The sequence below is a fragment of the Dendropsophus ebraccatus genome, chromosome 2 (genome assembly GCF_027789765.1).
Source record: "Dendropsophus ebraccatus isolate aDenEbr1 chromosome 2, aDenEbr1.pat, whole genome shotgun sequence".
NCBI lineage: Eukaryota > Metazoa > Chordata > Amphibia > Anura > Hylidae > Dendropsophus > Dendropsophus ebraccatus.
In genome coordinates this window covers 68118148-68143243 of record NC_091455.1, presented here as the reverse complement: position 1 = coordinate 68143243, position 25096 = coordinate 68118148, and the positions used below count along the sequence as shown (strand labels likewise).

Here is a 25096-nt window from a genome sequence, read left to right as displayed (position 1 = left end):
GTTGCTGGGTTGTTGATCTCCTCCAACCCTCTTCATGTCTCCTGGTATCTGCTCCATGCTCTGTACATTGTGCTGACAGACACAGCTAACCTTCTTGCCACAGCTCACATTGATGTGCTATCCTGGATGAGCTGCACTACCTGAGCAACCTCTGTGGGTTGTAGACACCGCCTCATGCTACCTCTAGGGGTGACAGCAAGCACAGAATACAAAAGTGACCAAAACAAGAGCCATGGGGATGTCTTGCCATTTGACTATCATTTCTACCTGTATGTTCCATTTGCAGAACAGCAGGAGAAACTAGTTCGCAGTCAGTGTTGCTTCATAACTGGACATGGTGACTTCACAGAAGTGTGACTGACTTGGAGTTACGTTATGTGGTTTAAGTGTTCCCTTTATGTTTTTTAGCAGAGTAGATACAGAGATAGCAAGCCCTCACCTCCCTTTACAGAGAAGTCTTCAGAAATCTTACCTAGAGGTTCAGAACAAATTTCCAAAATGTTCATGAAAAATCTTTGGAAGTCATATGTTAGTGAGCCAGTTGACCTAATGTCATGTATTTATGTCACCACACTACATAAAGCTTCTATTAGCACTTTTCCATGGAAGCTGTATGAAGCCATATGCAGTAGGCTCCCCCTAGTGGAGACTTCAGTGCAGAACTAGGTTAATGGTTTATCATCTGACCAGATAGAAGAGACATGTTAGCTCCAATAATACAAGTGTGTTGCATGCAGCATTTAAACTGTATTAGCAAAATTCAGCTAACAAACCAGTCCATTTTTTTAACGGAACGGGACACAAAAGGAATCTTTAACTTCTTAAAGGGGTACTCTAGACACACATAAAAATTATATATTATATATATATATTTTGCTACTGCACTTTGTTATTTCACTTTGTTAAAATAAATGTATAATTTTTTTAAATAGTTTAGCTACCATTCAGCTTCCGTTGAGTGGCAGCAGTAAGGGGTGACATGGCCCCCTTTGCCATCCCCAAAGTTGGTGTCGGGAACTGCAGAGCTGTTTAAGCCCTGCAGTTCCTGATCGCTTCACAGCAATATACAAAGCAGGGACCCGTTCCCCCATGTACTATGTATTGTTACATAACGTACATGGGGAGGGGGATCTGCCCGACATGATCTGTGTCCTACACAGCAGGCAATTATTGCTATCACCGTTCTCCATGTCAGTGGTTCTAGCAGAGCGAGTAATGATAGCAATCATAGCAGATGTTCTGGCTGCAATAAAAACAATATTACATTGACAAAAGTTTTACAATATCGATTTAAAAAAAAAAACTTTTTAAACTTTCTGCATTTTTGGTAATAATCATATTATACTAGATGGTTGTATAAATCAATAGTACATGTGAATTTATGAAACATATTGGGGAGAAAAAAAATAAAAACTAACAGCTTTCCATTTTACCAGAGCTTATACAGACATGAAAGCTGAGCAGCGACTGGTCGCCCTGGGAGAGCTAGACTGTTATTTGATATTTTCCCCTGCTGCTGTTTATCCTCTGCCCAGTAAACCGTTAGGAGCACTGGGACGGGGCTACCACCCATCCCCTAAGCACCAATCTGGTGCACGCCTAGCAGACCACCTCCATTGATCATCAATGGAATGGACGGGCTGGATCGGTGCTGGATGAGATGGGGAGTGGCCTCGCCCCCAGTGCTCCTAACAGCTAACTTGGCAGAGGTTTTCATAAGAGACAGCACAGAAAAACAGAAACAGCACCAAGGATGAAGGTAACAGACATACCTTCATCCTCAGTGCCCTGTGCCCACTAGGGAGCTATCAGCAGGTTAGATTTATTCAACCAGCTAATAGTTCTCCTTCAATATTAAATTTGTAACTCCTGCTTCTCCCACTGATCAGCTTTGAAAAGGGGACATAGCTTTCTGAATGTCTGCAACCATGGCTACATTCACACATCTGCAAATTTGCGGAAGCGGAAGGAATGTAATGGATATGTTTCCGCCCAGCATGATGTATCAGTATCATGCCGGCAGCAGGGAAACTTTTAGAATACCAGCGGCACTATAATGACACAGACGTACGGCTCTGTCACTACAGAGGCGTGACGATTCAGTGTCCCTGTTGCCGGCATGATACTGATACATCGTGCCGGACAGGAAACAAATCCATTACATTCCTTCCCCGTCAGTAACGTCCGCAAGTTTCCGGAAATATGAATGCCCCCTATGAATCGTCTTACAGCTGATTTTGCATTTTGCATGTGCAAGTTATTACATCATTGCTGCAAATAAAAGGACGTTATATTAAAAATCAGACACTTAAGAAGTTTTCTCTTTTATTCAGTTCCTGTCTGTCCACATGCTGGAGGAGTCGGACTCTGTGAGCTGGTCCAGCATTTGATCATATTTGACTACATCTCAGTCTCAGGAAGCCTAGAGAACAGGTGTGTTCATGTATTTATAGATACATCAGTTACAGGTAATCTATATTTTACAGCTTTGGGAATTTTCAGACTATGTGCACTCTACTTTTGGTTTGTTCTTGGCAGTTTTTTGGCATTTCATCATTTCTCTGTGCAATTGTGTAGTCGTTTCAGGTGCACCCAGACAGTTTTTTGTAATGTTTTCTGGTTTCCAAAAAAAAACACACACCAGAAAAACTGCCAAAGATTTTAGCAATTTTGACTTCAGTTGTGAATTGTTTTTTTTTGGCCTTTGGTGTTTTTGAGATAAATAGAAGAAATTCCATTGAACTTGCCAAAAAAAAAACCCCACCAAACCCTCACCATGCTGCATTTTGGAAAAAATTGCCATAGAGTGGAAAACATCAAAGAGGAGAGAAACCACAGGAAAAAAAATGCCAAGTATGGCTTTCCATTCCATTCACTAATAGCCAACATCTGGCCGTAGCATTTTTTCCTAAAAAAAAAACAAAACAAAAAAAAAAACATGGTGTTCTGTTTTCTTGGCTTCTTAGCAAAAATTTTAGCCAGTGTAAAACCAGACACACAAAACTTTAAGTTTTAACTTTAACTTTGTGGTTCATACATCTGTAACACACTATGTAAAATAATGGAAGGAGAAACAAATCCAAGCATTCACCAGGTCGATCTATGTAAAATATTGTTAAAAAATGTGGGAACATAGCTACAAATAAAAAAAAAAAAAATGAATAATATTTGGCAGTGTTCACACTAATAGGTAAATGCTAGTAATCTGTATAACTGCAGTACTTGGGAGGACAGTGGTAAAATCCTAGCACCTCAGGGACTTAATAATACATTTATTTTATACAAAACCTTCATGGCCCGGCTCAGGACTTTTATTAATGTTTCTCTGAAAATGGTCCCATAAAATTACTATATTGTTTGGGCTGTTCTATGTGTCCTGTCCATAGGCATGTTTATATAAAATAACTTACAATTTCCCTTTTTTGTAACAGGATGTGTGAATATGTGGATCATCTACATGAACACTTTAAATATCCTGTGACCATCCACAATGCAGCTTATATGCCTCCACTGGTAATGGAAACTTTCAATACATACTGCAGATTTGTTGCTGTCACTCAGTGGTTGAGAACTACAATACTGTGAGGGTTTGCACCTCCAACCCCCTCCCCTATACACCTACTCATCTGGTCAGACACGGTCCCCAGACATTTCAGCTCTACGCTGCAGGAGGGACATCACTAGTGGAGCTGGAAGAACGCCGGGGCACTGTGCCAGGCCAGGTGAGTATAGGGGTGGGTGGGCCGTGCAGGATTCATGGGGCCCCATGAATACTAGCTACGCCCCTGCCTATACATCTGCCCTAGGGAGTCCTGGAACATGGATGCAGCCTATGGCTATGTTTTCCAGGACTACCATCTCCCATACTGTTAAAGGGGAACTCCAGGTAGAGGTTAAAAAAAAAAAAAAAAAAAAAAAAAAACACTTCTGCAGAAGCATATAGCATTACTTACCTGTCTATTCCACTTTTGAAACTACCAAAAATCCATTAGTTTAGGGGGGTTTTGTTCCGTATTGTGTTTGTCCTTCCTGGTTGAGCAGTTCCCAGAATGCAATGCTTTCCCTCAGCTGATCATTACAGTTCCCCACCCATCATCAGTGAAATCAGTGCAACACCTGCTTCTGGCCATTCAGAGATTGTGAATCACTCAGGGGATTGGGGGATCCAGCCAAGCCTCCTGTGACATCACGCATGGCATGGAAGATTTGTCTCCTAAGGGTGGATAGCAGAAGGAGCAGGAGACAATGTGAATTGGCACAGAGGCCATTTTTTTTTTCCACTTCCTGGATTTCTATCAGCTACCAGTGTGGCAGAACCTCACAGATACGGTAATACATTGTATAGACCAGTGATGGCTAAAAGTTATAAAGATGTGTCTATACCAGTGATGGCTAACCTTGACACTCAAGCTGTTGCAAAACTACAATTCCCATCATGCCTGAACAACCAAAGATATGTCTTTGGCTGTCCAGGCATGATGGGAGTTGTAGTTTTGCAACAGCTGGCGTGTCAAGGTTAGCCATCACTGGTATAGACACATCTATATAACTTTTAATAGAAAACAAGTTTTTCTTATCCAGAGTTCCCCTTTAATATTTTGATTTGTACTGAAATCATCTTATCAACTCTTTCAGGATCCAGGATATTCAACAGAAATGAAGGAAGACTCTGTGCTATTGTACCAGTTTCCAGGTGGGGCTATCTGGCAGCAGCTAATTCATGAGAAGAAGGTCAAAGTTTAGAACTCGGAGGCAAGGCTAAACTGGTGGTGGTAGATTTCCTGAGCAAGAAACTAAGATGCCCAAGCAGAAATGCTTTATAGAAATGTGTCTACAGAATATTCTTCATCACACTCAAGAGTAAAATGTAACCCATGCTATTCAGACTTAAAGGATGCTATAAAAGTCCAAGTGATGCGGGTCCCACCTCAGACTCAAATCTATCCTGAAAACACGGCCTGCAGCTGCCAGAGGAAGTCGGGAAGCCAAAAACAGTAAAAGCAGAGGTATTAGGCAGTTTACCTATTTTTCATTGCCATTCATGCAAGTTGTACAATCTGTGCACTACTAGGAGCCATGATATTTCCATAATTAATATATACTGAGTAACTCGCTGATAACAACAGTGAATTCAACTGCCTAACCATTTACAGCTGATATGGTTGTTCCAAGATTGTGAGTTGTGCACAACTTGTGTCCCTCAAGCTGTTACAAAACTACGAGTGTCCAGTCATAATGGGAATTGTGGTTCTGTAACAGCTAGTGGACTGCAGGTTCTGCACTACTGGTCTAGGAGGTGGGAAACAATGCTATAATATAAAATACCCACAGAAAAAAAGGCATGGTGCAAGATCACCTACTGCCTACACTGCACCTAATTCAGGCCTCTTTGTCAATCACACTAACAGACAGAGAGCTGCGACTAGTTACAGCCCTGACGCCAAATTAAAAGATGAATTTCCAGCAGACAATGTTGCAGAACAAGAATCTGAAGATATGGTCGGAAAGCATTTTAGCTAATCCATTATGCACTGCTAGCAGCTTTATCAGCACAATAATGCCGATTGGTTCGCTTTAAGATCAAATTCTATGGCACGGTTCCTAGTCAAAAGTGGCATTCATATACCAAATTGTTATGGTATACCACTGAAACAGAGGCTGGTTGGACCATCAGAACCCCTGTGGTCCACCTGCTTTGCAGGGAAATACTGTGAAGGGGCAGCATTACATCTTCACGCGGAGTATTAGTGGGGGCCTGGGCAGTTGGGAGCCCCACAATCCATATACATTCACTAAAAGATCATAAAAATTCCCCTTTTAATGCTGTGGCAGCCCAGTATTTGGTGTACAACCTGTTCAAACCAAAAAAAGTTACATTCCTAATGTGGCTACCAGTTTTATGTTCAGATAGAAGACTAGGTTGTCATTATTGTTGTACTGTGTGCTTTGCTATTGTTGACTATAATGTATTTCTTCAGAAATAAGTAAAACCAGTTGTCAAATATTTAAATACATTTACTATGAAGGATTTGCTTCAGATACAAGTGGACAGTACTAAACATCTATTACTTGCCAAGAGAAAATAATTTACATTAAAGCAGAGGGGGGAAAAAAGCACTTAAAAATATCACACAGCCATTTCCATTTTAATGGTGGGATGAGGGTCATAGCCTTCAAGCTGGAAATCTTCTGCTTTGAAGTCATTGATGTTTTCCACTGTTCGCAGGATTTTAAGTTTAGGGAATGGCTTAGGTTTCCTTTGAAGCTGAAATATAAAGAGATAACCTTGTAAACTTTTATTCCAAAATAAGGAACCTAAAATGCAGTACATGTGTCAAATTCAGTAAAAAGCTTACCAAAAACTCTACTTTAACCCCTTGTTACCTCAGTAATAGCTGTATATAACTCCCTTCATACATCAGGAAAATCTGTCTGGATTTCCGGATCCATAGGGTTACATTAGTCAGTGACACCCTTCAGGATTTTTCCTGAAGGGTGTCCATTCCAGAAAATGGGTCAGGAAATTATAGAAGCTGTCCTATTTTCTTCTGGAATTTAGTCACACATGCCCCCATAGATGTCTATGGGAGTGTCCGATTATTTGCCCATACAACAGCCATTATTAGCCCATAATTTTACAATTGTGGGAACATAGCTTTCATCAGTTCTCCTTGGGTTTAATCTTTTATGGCATTCACTGGAAATAACAGAATATTTTGCTGGTTTAGACATCCATAGGGACAATGCTATAGCAATATTGTGATTATTTTTTTGTACATTGTTATGGCCTCTAATGGGACACCAAGCTATCATTTGTGCAATACTTCTGCAGTGTATGCTAGGCTTATGGCCCTTTACTAGGCCCTCTAGCTGCCATCTCAACCACTCCTTTCCCAGCTGCCATGTAGGGTGCCAGCAATATTTAACAGCTGGCACCAGCCGTGTATAGACTTCACTTAGATCATGACACCGCTCCATAATGCCTTGTCCCACAAGGGTGTCAAATGGCAGCAGAGAATTTAAAATAAAATTCACATTTATCAAAATTTCAAAATAGTGGATGTCTTGTTTCAAATACAGTAGTTAAATTGTGGGGCAAAAAAAAAATTTCACCAACTGTATTACAGTACTGTATCTACATTTATAAAGTCATAAATGTTCTATTTTGCAGAAAATATTGGTGTTATGTATACAATAGCCATCTGAACCTTCATCTTCTAACAATGTGCAGTATTTCCCAACTTCCAGAGAAAATGTGTCACCTCAGACTGTATTAGCATAAAAAAAATAAATGCAGCAAAAAGCTCTGTCAAGCACTGATACAAAGTAAAAAAAAAAAATTGTCATCAATTAATGTGAACATCTAGTTGACTGTTCTTCTTTCTTCTGTAAATTCACTTACTTGAATCTGCAATGGCTCAACATGATTCAGGTAGACATGAGCATCCCCCAAGGTGTGAATAAAGTCACCAGGCTGAACAAATGAAGGAAAAAACAAACAAAACACAAGCCAGCAGTTAGAAATAGGTTTTTAATTAAAAAAGGATTTACAACACCCCATACATAGTAGGAGTTGAAGGAGAAGTCCAGAAAAACTTTAAAGTATTGTATTACCCCCTAAAAGTTATACAAATCACCAATATACACTTATTACAGGAAATGCTTATAAAGTGCTTTTTCCCTGCTCTTACTACTGCACCAAGGCTTCACTTCCTGGATAAATGATGATGTCACGACCAGACTCTGGTCTGGTCAGACACAGGGCACTGGAGAGACACTGAGCATCCCCCTGCCATCATCCTCTCCAGCAGCCACAGCCTGCACAGCTCTGGGAGTCGGGTCGTGACATCAACATGTTATCCAGGAAGCGAAGCCTTGATGCAGTAGTAAGTGCAGGGAAAAAGGACTTCATAAAGCATTTCCCATAACTTTTGGGTTTACAATACTTTAATAAAAATGTCGCCAGACTTCTCCTTTAAAAAGAGGAATATAAAGCGGGGTCTCATTTTAGTAGGACACCAGAAATATGAATATTTTTACATGAGACCCCTGAGAAAATGGCATCTCCAATTGTCATAACTTAAAATGTTTGCACCAGAAAACATAAAATCTCACCAAGCATTATATATCTATATGTGACTCCTAATCACACCCTAATGCAGGTAGAGAAAAAGTAGTTTCAACCTCTCTCAAAAAAAAAAAAAAGTTAAGGCAAAATACACAAACAGCTGGCAATGAACAGATGTTCAGAAGACACAATACCTTCAGTCCTGTGATATGCGCAATCATGTAGGTTAATAGAGCATAGCTGGCAATATTGAATGGCACTCCAAGGCCCATGTCTCCGGATCGCTGGTACAGCTGGCATGACAGCTCATTGTTAACTACATAAAACTGGCACAGGGCATGACAAGGTGGTAATGCCATCATAGGAAGATCTGTAATAGAAATAATACATTAAAGACAATAACTAGACAAAAGTATGTGCAACATACCTGTTTGGCAGACACATGCCTTCACATACTATGTTAAAGTGGTTATCCTTAGATTGGTGGGGTCTGACGCTTGGTACCCCTACTGAACAACCGATTGAAGGAGACCAAGCTGTAATGAGCTGCTACTAGAGATGAGCGAACCGGGTTCGGTTCGATTCGAACCCAAACGTTAGGCATTTGATTAGTGGGGGCTGCTGAAGTTGGATAAAGCCCTAAGGTTGTCTGGAAAACATGGATATAGCCAATGACTATATCCATGATTTCCACATAGCCTTAGGGCTTTATCCAAGTTCAGCAGCCACCGCTAATCAAATGCCGAAAGTTCGGGTTCGGATCGACGCAGCATGCTCGAGGTTCACTCATCTCTAGCTGCAACCTTAGAGGTATTCTGGATAGCTGCATTGTTTTATATTGTGCTGGGCATGCTATGAACTAGGGCTGTCCCATTAACCAAATTAATTCACCCTTTAAAAAAAAACAAAAAAAAAAAAAACACACACAACAACAACAACAACAACAACAACAACAACAACAACAACAACAACAACAACAACAACAACAACAACAACAACAACAACAACAACAACAACAACAACAACAACAACAACAACAACAACAACAACAACAACAACAACAACAACAACAACAACAACAACAACAACAACAACAACAACAACAACAACAACAACAACAACAACAACAACAACAACAACAACAACAACAACAACAACAACAACAACAACAACAACAACAACAACAACAACAACAACAACAACAACAACAACAACAACAACAACAACAACAACAACAACAACAACAACAACAACAACAACAACAACAACAACAACAACAACAACAACAACAACAACAACAACAACAACAACAACAACAACAACAACAACAACAACAACAACAACAACAACAACAACAACAACAACAACAACAACAACAACAACAACAACAACAACAACAACAACAACAACAACAACAACAACAACAACAACAACAACAACAACAACAACAACAACAACAACAACAACAACAACAACAACAACAACAACAACAACAACAACAACAACAACAACAACAACAACAACAACAACAACAACAACAACAACAACAACAACAACAACAACAACAACAACAACAACAACAACAACAACAACAACAACAACAACAACAACAACAACAACAACAACAACAACAACAACAACTCCTGTGCCATCCAATGAGAGAGAATTGGTGTGGATCTTCGTTGGTAGTACTTGGCCAGTGATGGTGATTGTTGTGACGCCAGTGCTAGTCCAGCACACAGGTATGATGTTGGTATCCGCTTTTAGGGTGGCCAGTCTGTATCTTTCCCCAAATGGTCGGTGACCTGCTGGGTCGTGATGGGTCCCTTGAGCTCTTGTCACAGTAGTCTGGAGTGGCACTGCCACATACAGAACAGGGAAAATTAACCCAAGGTATGTGGTAGTGTGTATAGGTGCTGGTGCGTAGGAAAGGATGACAAAGCCCCAGTGATGGAAAAATAAAACAGCTTTACTGTACAGTCTCTTGAGACTACAGAACACTTTGTAAATAATATATATTTGCTGTCACAGTCTTTAGTGCTTCAACTTGGTTTGTGCTGTGGAGATGCTTGAGAGAGTAGTAGAGGTAGTTGTAGCGATGATTAGAAAGTTTAGAGTAGAGTGGAGCAGCGTAGAGGAGAGGAGTTTGTCAAGGGAGTCCCAACCCAATGTAGTACTTGTGCTCTGCCAGAACATGGGAGAGATACTTGTACCCATGTTTAGACTATAGTCTGACCACCTTCTGCTCTACAGTGTCAAGGTACTTGTCCTAATAGGGTGATACAAGCCCCAACCTTGATTACCTGGGTGAAGCTAAGTGCCCGAGGGTGTCCCGGTTAACTTGAACTGCGAGACAGAATACGTAGACCTTCTGGTAGCTTTGTTCTATCCAGGCTAGTTCCAGGCTAGTTGTAGGATACTGCCCTGCACTTTGTAAAGTGGTTCTTGGCGTGGGCTACGGTTATCCCCGACTCTTCTCCCTTGGTAGTGTCTAGCACTGCATAATAGATATATTAGGAATACTGGAAAAACTGAGTGTCTCTGGTTTCTTCATACACGTATCTTAACCAACGCACTTCACACACTTGACTCAACCGTACTTGTCCCGGACAAGGGTCCTGGCAGAGCCAGGACCTGGCTTTGCCACAACAGAAACGTCTGCTCTGTGTGTCCTTCTCCCATGAGAATCTGAGTAGAACTGACGCTAATCCTCCGCCCACCAAGTAAGAAACCCTGTGAGTGGTGGAAAGGAATGTGTGCAAAGGAAAAGAATAAAAGTGATAGGCTAGGAAGAAAGAGCATCTTCATTGGAAAATAAAAGTACATAATACATAGGAAATAGTAACCCTTTGTTAGCTTTATCTGTGCAATACATAAAAGCTTACAGATAAAATACTGACATCTTGTGGTGAAATTATAGAATACCTTCATCACCTCTTAACCTAGAAAAAAGGCTTTTGCGACAGGTGTAAGTAAAACGAAACACCCGTGGTGGGACACCACACAAAAGTAGTCTGCAATGGCAATTCACAAAGTAGATGTTGGAGGATTAAAGACCTGCCATAGGAAATGAGAGCATACCTTTAGGGTTCCAGCTACACATAATGATCCTCCTATCATCAGGATTACTCTTGATGGTGTCAATCACTCTCTGGAGCTGGTCAACACCTTGCCCTGTGTAATCTGGAGATAGGTTAAGATGTTTGATTAAATGTCTCACCTACTGTAACCAAGTTTAAGCGAAATACAATCATTCTCATTTTTCTATCACAATTACCTGTGTGAATGTCTTTGTACTCAGCACCAAAGTGCCTCCACTGAAATCCATATACAGGTCCAAGGTCCCCTTCCTCTCGGGATGCAAATCCTTGCTTATCCAAAAATTCCCTGGAACCATTTGCATCCCAAATTTTCACACCTTTCTCTGAAAGCTCTTTTGCATTTGTGGAACCCTTAACAGAGAAGAAAAATCAAAGTTTAAAAGGAAGCCAAATTATTTCAAACAGAACAGTCATGTGGGCCAAAAGAGTATGAATAAGCAAGTGTAAATGAACTAAGAAAATATATGTTCATCAAAATGAAACCAGAACACAGTACATGTAACATATTATTGGATAAAATAGAGCATCCAGAGATAAAAGTATTATGTCACAACTACCATACTATGTCATCACTACCATATACTATCAGTTCAAGATCATTGAGAGTCAGACCTTTTAGGAGTCCCACAACATTGATTCAGCAAGGTGTCCTCCTGACTTGTTTCCCTCTGGACAGCACAAAAACACCACCATTATTAGATAGCTGGAAACACCAATAAGCGGACAAAAAAATAGAAGGCCAGAGTCTTTAAGTCAGCATTTCGGCTACCTTAACCCTTAAGACGTCCCAGGGCGTATAGTTACACTATGGATGTCTGTCCCCAGACGACCTAGGGCATAACTATACGTCCTGGGTGTTTCTCCGGCTATGAAGCGCGCTCCGGAGCGGAGCGTGCTTCATAGCAGGTGGGGGCCGGCTGCAATCAGCAGCCGGGACCTCACCGGTAATGACACGCTGCAGCGATCGCGCTGCCGCGTGTCAGTAACTCCTTAAACGCTGCGGCGTTTAAGTGTAAGTGACAGTGTGACTGCGGGGGTCCCGATAGTTAAAACGGACCGCCGGAGGTCTCTTACCTTCCTCCGTGCGGTCCGATCGCCGATCTGCTGCACTGAGCCTCAATGAGCAGATTGCCGATAACACTGATCAATGCTATGCCTATGGCATAGCAATGATCAGTGTATGCAATCAAAGTAATGAATGTAAAAGTCCCTCAAAAGGGACTTCAAATGTGTTAAAAAAAAAAAAAAAAAAAAAAAAAAAAGTTAAAAAAAACACTAATACACTACCCCAAAGCCCCTCCCCCAATAAAAGTTGAAATCACCCCCCCCATCCCATTATATAAATAAAACATATAAAAATAAATAAATAAACATAATATACCGTAGCGTGCGTAATTGTCCGATCTATTAAAATATAACAAGTCATTGCGAATGGAGAACAGGGTACACGAAAAAGGGAAAAAAGTGCGCAGAGAACCGATTTTGTTACATTATATAAAAAAAAAAAAATAATAATCAAAACGTCCGATCTTCACAAATGTGGTATTAATAAAAACTAGAGATCATGGCGGAAAAAAAAAAAAGACATTTCATACAGCCCTGTAGGTGAAAAACTAAAGCCGTTATAAGCATCACAATAGGCCAATTTTATTAATAATTGCCAAAAAAAAAAAGGATTTAATTAAAAAAAATATATATATATAACATTAGAGAATCTGTGTAAACCTGCATATGGTTGTGTTCGGGCTGACCTATAGAAAAATGGTATCACGTCGCTTTTACCATATAGTGCATTACGTGGACACAGGGACCCCCCCAAAGTTAACATATTGCATTCTTTTTTTACGATTTCACCAATTTATATCTTCATAAATAATATATTTGGGGGTTCATCATGTGTGTTATGGTAGAATGAAAGATGCCATTACATAGGACAACTATTCCTGTAAAAAACAAGCACTTACATGGCCCTGTAGATAGAAAACTGAAAGTGCTAGAGCTCTTAGAAGTGGGGGAGGGAAAAAACGAAAACACTAAGATCAAAATTTGCGCGGTCCACTAGGTCATTTTGGGCCTGGTCCTCAAAGAATTAAAGTGTCAGTGTCGTTAAAAAATTTTATTGCAGAAATCAATAGTCCAGGCGATTAAGAAACTTTGTAAATGGGTTTATTAGCCGAAAAATGAATTTTTATAATGAAAAAACAGTTTGAAGCTCTTCCCCCTGTCTTTATGGTTTTACTATGGAGAACGAAAGTAAGAGCAGCTAAACAGGACAACAAAGAGTTCATTTACATTCACATCACGGGCTCTCTCCTCTGACAGTCACCACTGACCTCTCTGACCTCTAATTAGGGCTCTGAATAGCTCCCCTGCTGAGCAATCCTTTGTTCTCGGCTCTCAGATGCCCGCTAATCTCGCTCCCCCCTCCCCTCTTCAGAAACCAGACAGATCCGACTGATGAAAAAACAGTCGAGATTTCCTGATTCTGAAGAGTGGATGACAGAAAGGAGAGGAGGGGGGGACCTGGGAAAAGGCTTTTTACATGCAGATAATGGCATATTTGGCTAATAAACCCAATTACAAAGTTTCTTAAAAATCGCCGGGACTATTGATTTCTGCAAAAAAAAAAAAAAAAAAAATGACGCTTGATATAAACTACCAGAGATGAGCAAACTTGCCCTTCTAAATTTTAAGAAGTCCCATCAAAGGCATCTACTCCTAGAGGTCTGTCCCCCGGGTTTAGAGGAACTTTGTTCTGTCTCATAGCAAACAGATCTTTTGCAGGACAACCCCACAGCCTCACAATCTTAAAGCGTAACTGTCATTTTTTTTATTGCAGAAATCAGTAGTATAAGCGATTTTAAGAAACTCTGTAATAGGTTTTATCAGCCAAAAAAGCCTCCTTCTGTACTCAAGAAGCAATCTCCCAGCCTCCCCCCCTGACTTCTTATCTGTGCATTATCAGGCAAACACGTCTTCATTACAGAGAAGCCAGTAAAGACGGGCTCTGCTCTCTCCATTCTATCCTTATGGAGGGGGGAGGGGCCCAGGAAGATGAGGGAGCAGGAAGAAGTGACATGAAGGTCAGGTGTTTGTAGACTGTCTGGGCACCTAAGATGTTGGATTTGGGGTCAGAAAGGTCAGTGCTTATCTATGAACTTACTGAGAGAAGATTGCAGGGTGTTGTGCTTTGCAAGACTGCTCCGTGCTCAGTCACTCCTAACAGCCCCTCCCCTCTCCATAGCCACATAATGGAGACAGAAATCCTGCTGCTTCTGAAGTGAGGGGGGAGGCTGGGAGATTGCTTTTTCAGTCCAGAAGGAAACTCTTTTGGTTTATAAAACCTATTACAGAGTTTCTTAAAATCGCTTGATCTGTTGATATTTAATAATTTAAAAAAAAATGACCCTGAAATGACAGTTACGCTTTAAGAAAGATGGCCTGGTCTAAGCTTCATTCTCCCTGAGAGTCCTGCTTTGAAAATCCACCTGAATGTTCTGAGCCCTTCAGTTGTACAGCCCATATTTGTAAGGCTGTTTCTTCTAATAGTAAAAATATAATCTGATAAGACAGGAGCATTAAAAAGGGACTGATCTCATACCCCCTGGTGATGGATCCAATAGGGTCCAAGTTCATTAGTCTCATGGTGCCTCCACATCCATGGAGACTTCTGGATTAGCAGTGGATCTTGCTGCGGATCCAGATTAGCAGTGGATCCAGAAGCGGACCATCGTTACAGGTACACTTTAAAAGCCGCTGTCACTTCTTCCCAAACCCTTCTAAGGAATCAGCCTTACGATCCATGTGGTCTTTAAAACACAACAAAATCAGAAGGGAAAACTTCCTAGAAACTTTAGACAAATCAATGTTAGCTGCCTGGTCCTACAAAGCAGAGCTCTTTTTTTTTTCTCAAACTGATATTTACACTTAACAGATTTGGGGGAAAAACAACTTCCTATCTGACCTTTTCCATTCTCTATCAAAATCGACAAATAGTAATAAAGAAACTTTTCCTTTCCTTTTCTCCAAGCCACCAAACATGCACAACCTGCTAACCTTAGGTTCCTCAACCCCCATAGCGGTCCTAACCACTTTAAGCAATTAAAGGGGTTATCCAGCGTGGGGGCTATTTTTAGATGTGGCCGGGGAGGAGGTGGCTGAAAGAAAAGACATCCACTCACCTCCCCGATTCCAGTGGTGGCTCCCGCATCGTGGCGCTCCGGTGACTGGCCGCTTCCGGGTGTCTGACGCGGGCCCGAGACGTGACGTCTCAGGTCCGCTCAGCCACTCAGTGAAGGAGGCGGGATCCCGCCTCCTTCACCAAGTGGCTGAGCGGACCTGTGACGTCACGTCTCGGGCCCGCGTCAGACACCCGGAAGCGGCTGGGAACCGGGCACCGGAGCGCTGCGATGCGGGAGCCGCCACTGGAACCAGGGAGGTGAGTGGACGTCTTTTCTTTCAGCCACCTCCTCCCCGGCCACATCTAAAAATAGCCCCCACGCTGGATAACCCCTTTATTCAGTATCCTGAACAGGAAAGAAGGGTTTGCTTGATTACTCATGAGAAGACCCAGAGGAGGAAGCCTCCCCACTCTCCTCTGCTTACTGAGAGTAATGAAAAGACAGCTCAGGTCCCTGTGGTTGGCTAGTAGAGGCCTTGGCATCACTTTCTTGCCAAACAGCAGCTTCCTGGACTGCTAACTCTACTTGCTTCCTATGAAGTCAGAAGTCCAGTCTTTGCATATTCTACATTATAGAGGTATGCTGCGTTTACACGAAACGATAATTGGCCCGATCGTACGATTAACTATGTCGGAGTAACGATTTTTTTTCATAACGATCAGCGTTTAGATCATACAGAAAATTCGTTTTGCGATCGCTTAAGCCTATCTCACACATTGGTTAAAATCGGCGAACGACTGTTCACACAGAACGATCTGCAAACGACGATTTGAGAACATGTTCAAAGATCAAAATGAACGATTTCTCGCTCGTCATTTGTAGTCGTCGTTTCGCTGCGTTTACACGTATGATTATCGTTCGAATTCGATCGTTATCATGTGAATTCACACGATAATCGTTCCATGTAAACGTAGCAGTAGACTCTTCCATCATCTTTTTATCAAGACTGACATAATTTCTGAGAATATGATGCATCCAGTTTACCTCTGCATATCGCACATTTACTCCTAATTTTAGAAGGAGCCTTTTTAGATTTATCCTCCTCCTAAAAACGTAGCAGTCGTCTTGCGGGTTTAACTGTATCATACATACTCACAATCCTCCATGTAATTCTTAGTATCAATGGGGTGCCAGAAGTTGGAAACATACTGATCATTAAGTGATGGCACAGCCAAGTGTTTACACCATCACTTTATAAGAAAGGAATACACCCCTTTATATGACTGGATTTTATGCAGATCATTTCCCAGAAAATCCAATTGCCAGGAAAACTCACAAGGTGAACCCACATCAGATTATAAGTTTATTTTATATACCCTCTGTGCCCCCACTTCAGCCGAAACCAGAGGTAAGACTGACACATTTTTAGGCTGTCAAACTAATTCAGACTAGGAATATTCCTGATAATAGCCTTCAAAATAATATGCAAGAGAGACATCTAGTGGTCATTATGACGCATTGCACTACCCCATTAATGAATCTTAGCTCCCTAATGGACACAATGGTGCACCTCATTAAAAATTAACAATCTGGTTGATTGCATTTGACATTTACACAGACACACTGGAAATGTAATCATAATACCTAAAAAATATTGCTCTGGCCTTTCAGAACACATTTTAACCACTGCAGAGCCTGGATTATGCTATATGCATACTGGGAGACCACAGGATAGATACCTAGCGATAACTTTTGGTCCGTTTCCAAACATATATTTTCCCCCTATCACACATTCTCGGCCATAGCAACTCAGACGCTGCTAAATGCATCGGGGCTGCTATGGTATATACCAATCAGGCCCCTGCACCGATTTCCTAGTATATGATTTCCTAGTATAAATGATGTATATTCTGCAGGTTGGTAAAAGCACAATAACTCACTTCCAGTTATTTTTGTATGGTTTATTACATTTGCACCATAAAAACTTTTTTGTTTAACGGAAACAAAAAAAAAAGTGCAAGGGTTTTTTTTGCGGGTTGACATTTTTAGCAGTACTATTTTTAGTACGTGTTATCCTGATCACCTTTTATTTCATGTTTATAGAGACACAATTAGCAAAAAGTGCCCATATCAACATTTTGTTTATATATGTAGTGTTTACTGTGCAGGTTAAATAATGAGATCGTTTTATTGTCCGCATCAATATAGACAGTGATACAAAATATGTAAAAAAATCCCCTCGCTATGGAAGCCGATCAGGCTATGGAGTCTGATCGGTAATGCCAGTTAGTGCAACTGTTACAGACAGGGCAGGCTTTAGTCCAACCAAACCAGCAGGGTATGCCTCTCATAAGGCTGTTACACGTCACCAACCACCACTGTCATATTACCTTAATAAACCACAGCAGCTCTTCCAGCACTCCTTTCCAGAACACACGCTTTGTCGTCAGCAGAGGGAACTGGTCTGAAGGAAAAACCAAAAATAATAAATATTTCTATAACTGGACAGTAAATGCAGGATGAAAGTCCTGCAGCACCAAAATTCCCACAATGGAATCAGGAGCAATTTCAATTGGATCCTGCAGGGAAGAGAAGTAGAAGATAGAAAGTAGAAGTTGAAAATTTGCAACTTATGTGTTTTGTCACTTTTGCTGCCCTTTTATACGGTCCTCAGTTTGGACCAAGTGTAGCGAGTTGTCAGCCACATTACAGCCCTGAGCTGCAATGTCTCTCCCCACTTCCTTTACAGCTCTCGCCAACCTTGAGACACACACAGCATTTAGAAAACCCTGCCTAGCATTTAAAGGGGTAAACCAGGATTAGAAAAAAAAAAGCACAATTACTTTTACTGCCTAAGACCCTGTTAACACTGAGCAGAAACGTCGGAATTCAGCGGCGTAACTCTCAGACGCGGAATCCCGCCTTGCTCAGTGTGCTGCTTTGAGTGAATGAGAGGGTGCACGCTCCTCTGCTGCCGCCGCTCTCCACTCAGAGAAGTGGCATGTCATTTCGGAGAGTGGCGGCAGGGGAGACGCATGCGCCCTCTCATTCACTCAAAACAGCACACGGAGCAAGGCGGGATTCCTGACGTTCTTGCTCAGCGTGAACGGGGCCAAAGGGTATGCGCACACTGAGGAAAAGGTGAGAAATAAGGTGAGGAATTGAAGAGGAATCTGCTCTTATTTCAGTTTGAAATTCCTCCCATAAGGTATGTGCACACCGAGTAAATAGGACGGAAAGTCTGTTGCGTAATCCGACGCTCGCACACGCGCGTCTCCACCCGTGCCATAGACTTCATTCTATGCACAGGCAGATTCCTTCCTCCGCCCAAAGAATGAACTCGATCATGCATAGAATTTCAGTGCAGAATTTTCAGCCTCAGATCTGTTTTCTGCCCAAAGAATTGACATGTCAATTCTTTGGGTGGATTCTGCTGGAGGAATCCTATAGAAGTCAGTGGAGGCTTGAATTCTGCTTGCATTCTGCTCAAATTCCGCTACAATTCTGCTCAATTTCTCCCCCTATTCTGTCAGAGCTGAATAGGCAAGGAATTTCAAGCAGAAAACTTTCCTTTACAATTCCTTGAGAATTCCTCAGTGTGCATATACCCAAAACCAGTACCACCCCTGTCCTCAGGTTGTGAGTGGTATTGCAATTCTGCTCCATTCACTTCAATGGAACTGAGCTGTAAAACCACATCCAAACTGAAGACAGGGGAGGTTATGTTACTGGAAGAAAGCGGCCATGTTTTTTTAAAGCCTGGACAACCCCTTTAAAGCTGGAGAAGGGGCAATATAGGGCCGTCAAAGCAGTGTGCCCTGGCCACGCCTATTTGACCCTTGAGAAAAGCCAAATCATAACTATTTTTTCTTGCACTGCTGCCCCAGACAAGGTAATTTATCAATGGTAAAGTTGAGGCTTGTGTCAAAGAGTTGTAGATTTTTGTGCAATTATGGGTTTGCTAAATAAATGTTCAATTTTTGGCTCATGATCCACCTTTCAAGTGAAAAATGTGTGTGGCAGCAAGTAATCTTATATTTATAGCAAATTTGATTTACTGTCCTGCAACTTTTTAGTTTTTGTACAATCTACTGAAGTAAATCTACACAAGCTCTGACTAGTCTTATTTATACATTTTCCATCTGGACTTGCTTCACACACACAGCATCGCAGCAGATTTGATCTAAATAACTGAACACAGCATCAAATCTGCACCATCAGATCTGCTGCGGATCCGGTGTGTGTGAATGCACTCCAACTCATGTGCAAAATAGATTAAATATACATCATTCCCCAAGTGGTAAAAATAACACTCTGAGGGTCAGCACGATAACAGCAATAAATATTTCTGGTACATGTCAGTTTTTTCTATTTTTGGAAGCAACACCGCTGAAATAACATCATTGTTTTTTAATTAGTTTATTTTTATAAAACACTGCTCACCAAGCAGAATAATAGTATAGTTTGGATATAGTTTGTTACAGGCGTGGGGATACCAAATATGTAATTTTTTTTTCACTTTAAATTTTATAAAGGAAAATTCATGCCTTATTAATTTATTTTTAGAGGGAGGGATTATTTCTCATAAGAGGACTTTAAATAGTAATACTCTGATTGCTCATATAGTACACTGCACTACTACTGTAAGGGTATGTTCACACTGAGCAAATGGGGCGAAACTCTTTGCTGCGGAATCCTGCTTGCTCGGTGTCAGATCACATCTCTATGGGAGGGCTTGCTTACCTCCACTAAAGAATTGACATGTCAATTCTGTCCCATTTGCTCGGTGTGAACATACCCTTATGCAGTGGATTATGCTGAAATGCAATCAATCTATGGGACACAAACACCCATGCCACAGAAATACACATGGCAGGCCTGGCAGCCTTCAGAAGGCCCCTACTTGCCCTGACAGCTGGTGTGTGCCCCCCAAACCACCAATGGGGTGAGACGCAGATCTGTTGCATGCCATGGTCAGGATTTGACAGCAGCATGTTACATGGTTAACTGCAAGGAACAGTGATTTCTCTGGCAGCTGTAAATACACATATGGGTGTTCATGAAGGGGGTGTAAGTACAGAGAACCGTTTACTGATGAAAAATAGCTCTGGGATACTGTACACACTAGGGACTACCCTGACTTTGGCTGTCACTGGAACAGAGGTACCTGACAGTGCATGATCTGAGCCTGCTCTTCCCCAACAGGCTGCAGATAGATGGAACCAATGGCAACTAATACAAATGCAGGATAGGCCACTGGAACCAATGGCAACTAATACAAATGCAGGATAGGCCACTGGAACCAATGGCAACTAATACAAATGCAGGATAGGCCACTGGAACCAATGGCAACTAATACAAATGCAGGATAGGCCACTGGAACCAATGGCAACTAATACAAATGCAGGATAGGCCACCGAGACTGCTGAGACAATGATACTATGGCCCCCTTCACACATCTGAAATTTACCCAGATTTCTTATCAGGAAATCCGGGTAAATTTCCAGACACGTAGGGGGAGATTTATGAAACATGGTATAAAGTAGCAATCACTCTTGTGGCCAGGGGCAGCATTATACCTCTGGCCACAGGAGGCCGCTATCCCCCACCCAGGCTCCATAAACACCATTCTATGGCCGGGCATATTCCACCAAAAGAAGAGACATGTCAATTCGTTCTGCAGAATGCGGAATCCGCCCAGCCACAGAAAGGTGTTTATGGCACAGGCGGAGAGGCGCGCCACCGTGAACAGGTACGAGCGACGGAATCCGTCGGAATTTATCCGTGCGGATTCTGTAGTGTGAATTCACCCCCTAGGCTGCATTCACACGTCCGTACATTTTGCAGACCTACAGACGGTGAATGCCTGTCATGGAATGTTTCCTCACCCCGCATGATGTATAAATATCATGCCAGCAGCAGAGGAACTCTTTGAATCGTGGCATGGCTCTGTCGTTACAGTGCCACAGCAATTCAAATGGTTTCCCTGCTGCTGGGTCGGGAAAGAGTCCATGACAGGGCCTCCCCATGCATACAGCCTGTAATTTATGGGATGTGTGAATGCAGCCTAAGGGTAGCTTCACATGTACACGCAGCTCATTTTCTGCTGTGGATCCGCAGAAGATTTGACTTAAAGGGAACCAATCACCCCGAAAATCGATGTAAAGACAAGGATATGTGCTGATAGATCACCCAGCACACTTCCCAAATATGCCCCTGTAACCTCTGTGCCCCCCTCAATGAGACAGTAATCTTACTTTCTTCTTGTCACGCGCTGTATGTAAATTTTTGCTAACTAGTCCGGGTGGGCGTATGTAGTCCTGGTGGGCGTATGTAGTCACGGTCCGTGGGCGTATCTACTCACGGTCCGGGGGCGTATGTAGTCCTGGTGGGCGTATGTAGTCACGGTCCGTGGGCGTATCTACTCACGGTCCGGGGGCGTATGTAGTCGCGGTCTTCGGCTGTAATCACGCCCAGAGGGGCGTGATTCGGCGGCTTGCGGTCCAGTGACGTCATCCGGCGGCTTGCGTTCCGCGTCGCGGCCGCGCTGACGTGTTCGGGAACCCGCGCATGCGCAGTACGGCGGGAGACGACGCTGACGTACTGCGCATGCGCGGGTTCCCGAACACGTCGGCGCGGCCGCGACGCGGAACGCAAGCCGCCGGATGACGTCACTGGACCGCAAGCCGCCGAATCACGCCCCTCTGGGCGTGATTACAGCCGAAGACCGCGACTACATACGCCCCCGGACCGTGAGTAGATACGCCCACGGACCGTGACTACATACGCCCACCAGGACTACATACGCCCACCCGGACTAGTTAGCAAAAATTTACATACAGCGCGTGACAAGAAGAAAGTAAGATTACTGTCTCATTGAGGGGGGCACAGAGGTTACAGGGGCATATTTGGGAAGTGTGCTGGGTGATCTATCAGCACATATCCTTGTCTTTACATTGATTTTCGGGGTGATTGGTTCCCTTTAATGAATGAACACAGCATTAAATCTGCACTGTAAAATCAGCTGCAGATCCGCAGCAGATTTAGGGTGCCTTCACACCTACCGTATCGCAGTAGATAATCCGCTGCGGATCCGCAGCGGATTTAACTGAATGAATGAACACAGCACTAAATCCGCACTTACAAATCTGCTGCGGATCCGCAGCGGATTTGACAGTGCGTATTTAATGCTGTGTTCATTCATTTAGCTAAATCTGCTGCGGATCCGCAGCGGATTTTCTACTGCGATACGGTAGGTGTGAAGGCACCCTTAATGGGGCAGATTTGATGCTGTGTTCATTCATTAAGTCAAATCTTCTGCGGATCCACAGCAGAAAATGAGCTGCGATACGGTTCACGTGAAGCTACCCTTAGGGTACAAATACACAGGACATATATGCAGCGAGTTTCTCGCTGCGTATAGGCAGTGAGACTCGCTGCATATCCTGTCCCTGTGTAGTCAATGTCAGGCAAAATCGCAGCAGGGATGAACATCCCTGCTGCGAGTTTGTCTGCAGCCCGCCCTTTTAACCCCCCAGCTGCCGGAGCGTATACTTTACCTGATCCTGGCTCCGGTGGTTCCCGGTGTCTTCAGCAAGCCGGAGCGGGGATCAGGGGGGCGATCGGGCGGCTGTGGGGACGATCAGGGCTGCAGGATGTGTTAGGGAGGCTGCGGGCAGAGGCTGGCTGAAGCATATACTTTACCTGGTCCCCGCTCCGGCTTGCTGAAGACACCAGGAACCGCCGGAGCCAGGATCAGGTAAAGTATACGCTCCGGCGGCCGGGGTGGGGGGTTAAAAAGGCGGGCTGCAGACAAACTCGCAGCAGGGATATTACTGCTGCAATTTTGCCTGCGATTGACTACACAGGGACGGGATACGCAGCGTATACGTCCTGTGTGTTTGTACCCTTAGGGTACAAACCCACACACCGTATACACAGCAGATACGCAACAAATACGCAGCAGATTTGATGCTGTGTTCAGTTATTTAGATCTAATCTGCTGCGTATTTGCTGCGTACCGCAGCAGTAAATACGCTGCTTATACGGTGTGTGGGTTTATACCCTTATGGTGTGTTTACACTGAACTATCATCATTTGAAAACAGCTCTCAAAAATACAAGACATGTCCTTTATTTATTTGGGGAACTACAATTTTCTTGTTTTTTTTGCATTTATATGTAAGGCAGGTGCACTTTGTTAACCTTCATCCCCATATCCTTCAGATTTGTGAGCTGTGCCATAACACTTGTTACCCTTTTCAGGTACTGTGCACATATGGGTAAAGTTGATGGAGACTGGGACATCACTTGGTAGATCTGGCACATCTTCTGCCAGCACTCACCCAGGTACAGACTAGGACCTCTCTGCCAGCACTCACCCAGGTACAGACTAGGACCTCTCTGCCAGCACTCACCCAGGTACAGACTAGGACATCTCTTAGTATATCTGGCACATATTATGCCAGCGCTCACCCAGGTACAGACTGGGACTTCTCTTAGTATATCTGGCACATATTATGCCAGCACTCACCCAGGTACAGACTGGGACTTCTCTTAGTATATCTGGCACATATTATGCCAGCACTCACCCAGGTACAGACTGGGACTTCTCTTAGTATATCTGGCACATATTATGCCAGCACTCACCCAGGTACAGACTGGGACTTCTCTTAGTATATCTGGCATGTTCTGCCAGCACTGGGGTACAGACTGGTGTATGAAATGCCAATCCATGCGCCTCACATGGTGGGTGATGTGCCCTCAGGGAGAGGCATCTAATGGGCTACCTGTCAGCCGGCTCTCACAGGCCCCACACGGTGTCCGGGCACGGTATAACCTCTATAATCGGGGCGGAGGTGACAGCCCTCAGACCACCTGTGTGACTAGTTCTGTAACTGCGCGGGAACCTGACCTGGCGCGCAGCCATACACTCACCCCGCAGGCTGTACCGCGCCTGCATACCGAACACCGAGATGGTGCCGGTCCCGGTCCGATCCTCCTTGCGGTGGCCGTGCTGTATAATGTGCCGGATCTGCTCCAGGTAGTGCAGCTCATCGTGCGGGGGCTCCGGCGGCGGCTGCTGCTGCGCGCCATGTCCGCCCTGAGGAGAGGAGAGCACGGTCATGTGTGTGCCCGGCACAGCCTCAGCCCCGGCCCGGCCCGTCACCTACCTGCTGCTGCTGCTGCTGCTGCTGGGTGCTGGGCACGGGTATGGGCATCTCTGCTACCACGGGCATGGTGACTGTACGGAGGGTGACAGCGATACCGGAGATCTCCCGCCCTTGAATCTGGCGCCTTTATCCCAGCCGCCTCCTCTTTCCGCCTCCTCGCCCCTGTGCACATCAAACGGTTTCCTGTTTAACCCTTCACTGTCAGGGAATTTGCTACGTTTACATGGAACGATAATTCGCCCAATCGATCGTTTAACGATTTTGAAGCAACGATTTGGTTTTTATAACGATCAGCGTTTATGCTGCATTTATACGGAACGATTATCGTTCAATTTTTCGCAATAACGATCGCATTTGAGCGATAATCATTCCGTGTAAACACAGCAAACGATCAAGCGATGGGCGAAAAATCGTTCATTTTGATCTTTCAACATGTTCTCAAATTATCGTTCATCATTCGCTAAAAATTCGCAAATCGCTTTGTGTAAACAGTCTTTCAAAGATTCACCGTGTGTAAAAAGATGGGCTTAAACAATCTTAAAAACGATCGCGTTAACGATTTTTCTTACGAATTTTCTTACGATTTTTCAAACCATTTATTCGTCTAAATGCTGATCGTTATAAAAACCAAAAC

At 43.2% G+C, this 25096-nt stretch overlaps 2 protein-coding genes across 4 annotated transcripts in view; one reads left to right on the top strand and one right to left on the bottom strand.

Moving 5' to 3' along the window:
- The window catches only part of ENOSF1 (enolase superfamily member 1), a 66000-nt gene extending 58650 nt beyond the window's left edge, over positions 1-7350 (top strand). For all 3 annotated transcript variants that reach the window (XM_069957720.1, XM_069957721.1, XM_069957722.1), the window contains 3 exons: positions 2334-2433; positions 3432-3513; positions 4636-7350. In XM_069957720.1, the coding sequence (XP_069813821.1) occupies positions 2334-2433; positions 3432-3513; positions 4636-4743 (290 nt within the window). In that variant the 3' untranslated portion in view covers positions 4744-7350. The remainder of the gene's footprint in view (positions 1-2333; positions 2434-3431; positions 3514-4635) is intronic.
- On the bottom strand, positions 5995-24639 carry TYMS (thymidylate synthetase). The gene is made up of 8 exons (XM_069957723.1): positions 24463-24639; positions 24227-24392; positions 17681-17754; positions 11346-11520; positions 11150-11251; positions 8263-8438; positions 7403-7474; positions 5995-6265 (listed from the first exon to the last, which is right to left on the bottom strand). Exons 1-8 carry the CDS (start codon positions 24526-24528, stop codon positions 6128-6130), a joined length of 969 nt encoding a protein of 322 aa, XP_069813824.1. The 5' UTR covers positions 24529-24639; the 3' UTR covers positions 5995-6127.
- Positions 24640-25096: the final 457 nt, after the last annotated feature.